Source organism: Condylura cristata, unplaced genomic scaffold, assembly GCF_000260355.1.
Source record: "Condylura cristata isolate star-nosed mole 26May11 unplaced genomic scaffold, ConCri1.0 scaffold00028, whole genome shotgun sequence".
Classification (NCBI taxonomy): domain Eukaryota; kingdom Metazoa; phylum Chordata; class Mammalia; order Eulipotyphla; family Talpidae; genus Condylura; species Condylura cristata.
In genome coordinates this window covers 26,705,914-26,712,538 of record NW_004567129.1, presented here as the reverse complement: position 1 = coordinate 26,712,538, position 6,625 = coordinate 26,705,914, and the positions used below count along the sequence as shown (strand labels likewise).

The window sequence follows — 6,625 nt, the reverse complement described above, 5'->3', positions numbered from 1 at the left end:
GACAGGAGGGCCCAAACAGGGGACCGAATATCATAAGGGAATATAGTGATGGGTCACGGGTGAGGCATGGCTGGAGAACTGTAGGGATATACCTGAGGGGACAAACTAATAACTGTACAAAAATGGATGTAAGAAAATAAATAAATAATAAGGTTGTACCTGTCTGACAATGTGGCTGTGGATGGGTTTGTTATTGTAAATGTGAGCTGTTATTATTTATGGCCACATGTCCCTCCTGGGAGTTCAGAAGCAGTGATGCCCAGGTCTGTGGGTATGAAAGCTACCCCAACCACCACCATCATGTTCTTAGAAAATATGCTCTTCCCCCAAGGCCTCACCCCACCACCAAGGATACATCCATGACGGCCACCATGCTGCGGCACGTGTCAATGCCAAAACCATCAGTCTTCAGATCAGGGTCTGTGGGGCACAGGTTGAATGAAGTTCAGAAGCCAGAGGTCACTGCCACCCCAGCCCTCATGCACCTAAACCCGCCCAGTGTGCTGATCCCGGTCACTCACGTCGAGTTACCACCTTGTTGAGAATGTTCATGAGTTCTGTGGCACTGACCTCCATGTCCTGAGGGCAGAAGAGGGGAAGGGGGTGTCAGGGCGACTTGAAGGGATCTGGGCACATCAGGAAGGAGGACAGGAACTTCTGGACTGCTGTGGTGGACAGGAACTTCTGGACTGCCGTGCGGCCCAAAGGAGGCATGGGGATCCCGGGTTACTTACATCTCCAGCCAGCTGCGCAAAGAGTCGCCGGAACTGACGGACCTCCTCGCTCTCATTGGCCTCAATGTTGGCATAATGGGTGCGTGGGGGCTGCAGAGGGAGGAGATGGCAATCAGAGAGGGGAAGGAGGCACCCTGGGCAGGATGGGGAAGTCTGGGTGGGCTGGGTAATCAAAGGAGTGTGCGATCAGCGAACAGGGAAGAGGTATACCCAAGACCCATAGTAAGTCTGAGGACGCGGTAAGGGACAGGCTTAACAGAAGCACTTCTCGGTGGGGAGAGGGAGCGGGATTTCTTCAAAGGGCCAAGAACGGCCTCTGAGCGAGGAGAGCGATCTCGGCGTGGAACTCGGCTTACCGGGGGCTCTGGGTTGTACTGCGCAGCCGCCTCACTGAAGGAAACAAGTGGGGGTTAGGCCCAGGGGGCGGGGCCTCCAACGGCAAAGCCAAGCGTCCACACGCCAACCCCCAAGCCCCAGACAGCACGCCACCCTCCTTCCCGGCTCCCTCTGCCCACCTGCCTGTCCTTATCCCCACCTGTCCCTACCCTTGCTGCCCTGGTTGCGTAGGCAAGGAAAGCTGAAGGCCCACTCTCCAGCAGGCTTCGCGCCTGCTAGGGCACACCCACCCGTGGCAGAGTCCCCAGCAGGCCCTCACCTCGGAGGGCTGGCCTCAAGAAAGCCCTGCCGCAGCTTCCCAGGGCCCCACTTCCTCAGCCGGGGGTCTAGGATGTACTCCACCACCTATGTCTTCCCAGCATCCCACCTCGGCTCCATTAGACCCTGCCCCTCACGGGGTCCTAGACGCAAGCCACTAGGTTCCTAGACGCAGCCAGGAGATCTCCCTCCACCAGGGTAGTTTTCTATTTCAATACGGCCCGTCCCTTCTATTTTAATCTGCCGCATCCCTTAGGCCTTGACCTCTTCTGGGCCCATCTCACGGACCCACCTAGGACAGCAGGTCGCTCCCATTACCCACGCTTTGCCCTACAAGAAATGACAGCTAGCCTCATCGGCTCGGCCCTCTAACGTACTCCTCGAGGTTAGGGGAAGCAGGCCGAGCCCAGTCGCATTACGCCCCACCTCCCCAAGCCAGCTAGGTCCCACCTGCCGGCTCCCCTTCAACAGTCAGACCACGCCCAGCCAAGCCCCGCCCCAGGACCGGCCCAGGCTAATTAAGGGTCGGGGTCAATCTCCAGGTTACCCCATTCTATTCTTGGGAGACGAGCTTCCTCCTTGGGCCCCGCCCCTCGGGCCCCGCCCCCATCCGACCACGCCCCTCAGATGTCTCCCTCTGCTGGCCCCGCCCCTCTTGCCCCGCCCTCTCACCACGCCCCCTCAGGTCCCGCCCCCATCTGGCCCCGCCCACCTCCGACCCCGCCTTACCTGATGGCGCTGATGACCCCGCCCAAGATGCGCATGGCAGTTCCGCCACCTCCTCCTCCGCCGCCGCCGCCGCCGCCGCCACCGCCGATCAGTCCTCCGATCACATTGCCCAGGCCTCCACCTCCCCCGCCGCCGCCGCCGCCGCCACTGGCTCCGCTGATCAGGCCTCCGAGCATATTCCCAAAGCCCCCGCCTCCCCCGCCGCCGCCGCCGCCGCCGCCGCCCCCACCCTTCAGGAAGGAGTTAACCAGGAACATGGCTGCCACTCAAGATTCCTGAGGGGGAAAAGGCGATCAGGAGGCGGCCTCGTCCCTCAGCCCGCTCCCTCCTGCCGCAAAATATGCCTTTTGCAGCGGGGGCGTGGGGGAGCAATATGAGGCCTCCAGGCGGGGACCGACCATTCGGGAGGGGGTCTGGGCCCTGGGTGGAGGGGAGGACTGGGGCGGGTGGGGTAGGGAGGCCCGACTCTGCAGGTGTAAAAGTGCCTCGGGGCCCGCGGTGTCGGGCTCGCGGGACGACTCTGGGTCGAGTCTGCGTACACAAGCATCCTAGGGACCCAGGTCTGGCGGGCTTCTGGAAACGGGGACCCCGAGTAAGGCATTCTTGAGTGGGCGCCCGAATCTGGAGCCAGAGCTGCAGAACTGGACTTAAGGGCACTGGGGGGTCAGCGGGCGGATCAGAGATTCTCCATCAGGAAGCCTCAGGGCCGGGTTCAGGAAATCGAAGTTTAGGTACTCCCAGCAGCGGGGTGTCAGTGGCACAGCCATGTCTGTGAGCGCGGGCTTAAGTTCGTGGATATGAGCCCTGGACGCGGGGATAACGGAGTCCCCACTGGAGTTAGGAGAGCGGATTCAGGACTGTGGCTCTAGAACCCCCTCCAGGGCGGAATTTATGGGGTACTTCCTAAATCCATGGGCTCATTTTTAAGACACAGAGGTTGTAGTCTCCAGGGTGGGGTAATGGGGGTTGGACAGGTCTGGGAATTGGAATCTAAGATTCTGAGTCGGGAATCTCTGATGCTGGGGTTTTGGGGTCTCGATGGGCCTGGGGCCACCAGGGCCAGGATTACGGGGTTCGGGGGGGCTTACTGACCCGGCGCTGCCCTTGTCACTCACGCGTCCGCCGACCGCTGGCCGGTGCTGCTCCAGGGCCTCCGGCTGCGTCCAGCTCCGTAGGGCGGGGTCGGTGACTCAGGCCCAGGCAACCCCGCAAGTCTGTGCGCGGGGGCCGGGTCGGCGTCCGCGGGGTCCTAGAGCCAGCAGCTCATCGCGCCTGCGCGCGTGGCCCCGCCCTTCCTGAGGGGGTACGTTTAGTGCACCCGGTGTTCTGCGGCGCTCGGGCTGAGTAGGCGGGAGGTCTTCCCCCGGCCTTCTGTGCGGGCCGAGGCACCTGGGGATGAGATCGCCGGTGAGACCCGGAACGTCGCCGTGCTGGAAGATACCCCCAGCCATGAAATTTCTCCTGGAAGCCAGGCCATGATTGCAGTTTGGGGTTCGCTGTAAAAGAGACTCTCAGCCCTGGGTCCCTACCCTGGTCCTATAGCCACAGCGTCTGAAAACCCGAGAGTTGCTTGGCCCTCAGTCAGGAGACAAGCGCAGGAATCTGCGCTAGAAACACTAGACTCGCTTTCGGGGGACCCTGCAGCCAGCCAGACCGGGGAGAGGTTTTTCTCGGGTCGGATTCACCAGAATGGTTTCTCCAGGACGGGCCCAAAGTGTCGGCTTTTCCCCATTCTCTAAACAAGGGCCGAACTCTGAAGAGTCCTGGCCATGTCCTGGCTCTCTTTGTTTCCAAGATCAGAGGGTGGGGGTGGGGACTTCCGAAACTGGAGGGGAAACGGCGATTGAAGTCACCTTTGGAGAATTTTTCCTTGCTCTGTGATTCTGACCTCTAACCTGTGCAGACCCAGTACTTTCTGAGGGAGCTAGATCAGGTCCCAATGAGTCTGGCTAGTGGATCCTTAGCCTCGCACCCCAGGAGGGTACCTAAACTTGTGTTCGAAATCTGACGCAGCCCCTAGCTGTAGGGCTCCAAGACAGACTTGGAATCTCTACAATAATTTTCTAATCTGTAAAATGGAAAAAAGGGCTCCGATACTCCCCCCACCCCGTGCCACCCAACTGCACCCACTACAGGCTACTTAACCAGAATTAAGTGATAAATGTAAATGGGTCACAAGGTCACAGAGATAAAACCAGAGTCACAGTTATTCTTTCTGAGGCTGGCTGGGGCCAGGCCAACAAAACTGGGACACAAGCCTGTCTATGAGTCAGGAACTAACAGGAGAGAAAATGGAGGCCTTGAAGGTGGGGCCACTTTCCTGAGGTCACAGAGGGTGGCAAGACCAGGTATGAACCTGGGCATGGGTGATGCCAAAACCTTTGTCAATGACTAACCTGGATTCCCTTCTCACCACACCCCTTCCTGGCAGATTGAGCTTAACCAGAATTAAGTGATAAATGTAAATGGGTCACAAGGTCACCCCTTTTTGGGGTTCATTACTTCCTGGAACACTGCTGCCCTTACTCCCCAACCCCCACCTCCCACCCCAGGTTTTGTCCCAGTGAGGCCTTGGATGTCATCTCCTCCAGGAAGCCCTCCATTGTTTCCACCCCCACTGAGACTAGGTGAAGCTTGCAGTTACATACTTGTAACTTGTTTTTTCACTCATAGTTACAATCATACTGTCACCTAGACTCCCTGACCTCTCAAGCCTGGCCATCTCCAAGTCTTAGGCCTTGGTCTTCTCTGTGTCATGCAGGCCATAGGAGAACTCCCCATTGGCATGGCTTACATGCCGTCTTTAGGTTAGTAACACCCAAATTTCTGTCTTCAGATATCTCCTAGATCCTACTCTCCCTCTCCATGGGGTCTCAGAGATGTCTCAAGCCTCATATCCCATACTGAGCTTCTCACTTACCTCCCAGACCTGCATCCTCCTAGCCTTCCCCATCTAGGTTAATGACATCTTTCCAGTGACTGACACCAAACCCCAGGGTCATCCGGACGCCCACTCCACCCTGTCAGCGAACCATGTAATCCACCAACAGAATCAGAACTTCTTCCTCTCCATTGTACCCGGTCTGACTGAGCTTCCCTCCCGGACCTGGACCGTCACAGCAGCCTCCTCCCTGGCCTCCCAGCTCCAATGCACACCCCAATAGTCTGGCCCCCAAATGTGCTCAGAGGGAGCCTGTGAACCCCTGAATCAGATCAAGGTCCCTCCTACTGAGCCCTCCTCTGGGCACCCCTCCAGGTTGAAGTCAAAGTCTTCACGTTGACCACCAAGTCCGTGATGATTTGTCCTGTTCCTTCTCTCTGCCCTCATCTCTTCTTAGAAGTAAGAAGGAAAAAAAGATTAAAAAGTATACATAAGTGATTTTAAATATATAAGAAACAACAGGGAAAAAAAGCAGGAAGAAGCCCCCTGGCAGCTTGTCCCGGATGTTCCCAGCTGGACACGGACAAGGAGGTGCTGTCTGGGCAGTGATGTCCAGACAGTCCATCTCTCAGACACCGGGGACCAGGACGCCATCGCCAAGACCCTCTCCAGCCCCATTTTAGAGCCGCCAGGTTTACATCCAGTGATCTCAGAAAGGTGCACTTAGAACTCCGATTTAACCCCCACAAGTACTTGCTAATGTGCAGTAGCTTACTGTTTTTCCAGTTACTTCTGCCTCTCCCTAGAATGTGAGCTTCTCAAGAGTAGCGGTTTCTGTCTTTCTTGCTCACTGCCGCTTGCCCAGCTCCCAGAACAGGACCTGCACATTTCAGGCACTTAGTAAATAGCTGTTGAATAGGGCCCTCCCCGGTGGTGCAAGGGGTTAAGTCTCAGCACTGGGAAGCTGTCACAGCCACTGCACTAGAGTTCATTCCCCTGACCCAGGAGGCGACCCACATGGTGCAGCAGCTCTCTCCTGTCTCACCCTCTGTTCCTGCAACAGTGTATTTTGGTCAGTCTCTGCCTATTCTACTCCCCACTCTGTTTCTGGTGAATCTTCTCACTCCCCACCACCATCCCCCATTCCCCTCACTTCTGGCCTGTACCCCAGTTCCTGTACTCATAAATAAGTAAATATTTAAAAAATAGTTGTTAAATGAATGACATAGTTTGTGATGAGATTTCTCATTGAATTATCAGCACCATCGATGAAATAGCCACAGCATCACTGAAGTCTTCTTCCACACTCCTGTGAGTTCAGGTGAGATTAGCTAACTTGCTTTGGCCAATAAGAGGCAGATGGACGTGTTGGGAACATCACCGCCATCACTGCCTGTAGTAGTATTTGAAAGCCAGTACAGGGTGCTACATGTCACATCCTCTTCCTCTTCAACTTGGGGTTGGGGGGGGGGTTCTCTGAAGGCCAACACAGAGGTGTCACACAAAGAAAGCCACCTGGACCATTGCATGGAGACCCTCTGCCTGTTTCTGTGAACATGAAATAATTTGAGGTGTTAGCTAAGATCTAGGGTTCCTTTGTTATCACGTGTAATCTGACCATTTTTTT

At 56.5% G+C, this 6,625-nt stretch overlaps 1 protein-coding gene across 2 annotated transcripts in view; it reads right to left on the bottom strand.

The window, feature by feature from the left end:
- The window catches only part of CAPNS1 (calpain, small subunit 1), a 7,533-nt gene extending 4,200 nt beyond the window's left edge, over positions 1–3,333 (bottom strand). Inside the window, exons 1-6 of one of the 2 annotated variants that reach the window (XM_012730553.1) lie at positions 3,233–3,333; positions 2,118–2,392; positions 1,091–1,124; positions 735–824; positions 522–579; positions 356–420 (exon numbers count right to left, since the gene is read on the bottom strand). In XM_012730553.1, coding sequence (XP_012586007.1) covers positions 356–420; positions 522–579; positions 735–824; positions 1,091–1,124; positions 2,118–2,374 — 504 coding nt within the window. In that variant the 5' untranslated portion in view covers positions 2,375–2,392; positions 3,233–3,333. Of the gene's footprint in view, positions 1–355; positions 421–521; positions 580–734; positions 825–1,090; positions 1,125–2,117; positions 2,393–3,209 lie in introns of both variants that reach the window. The other variant, XM_004690550.2, reaches the window with a different exon arrangement.
- Positions 3,334–6,625: the final 3,292 nt, after the last annotated feature.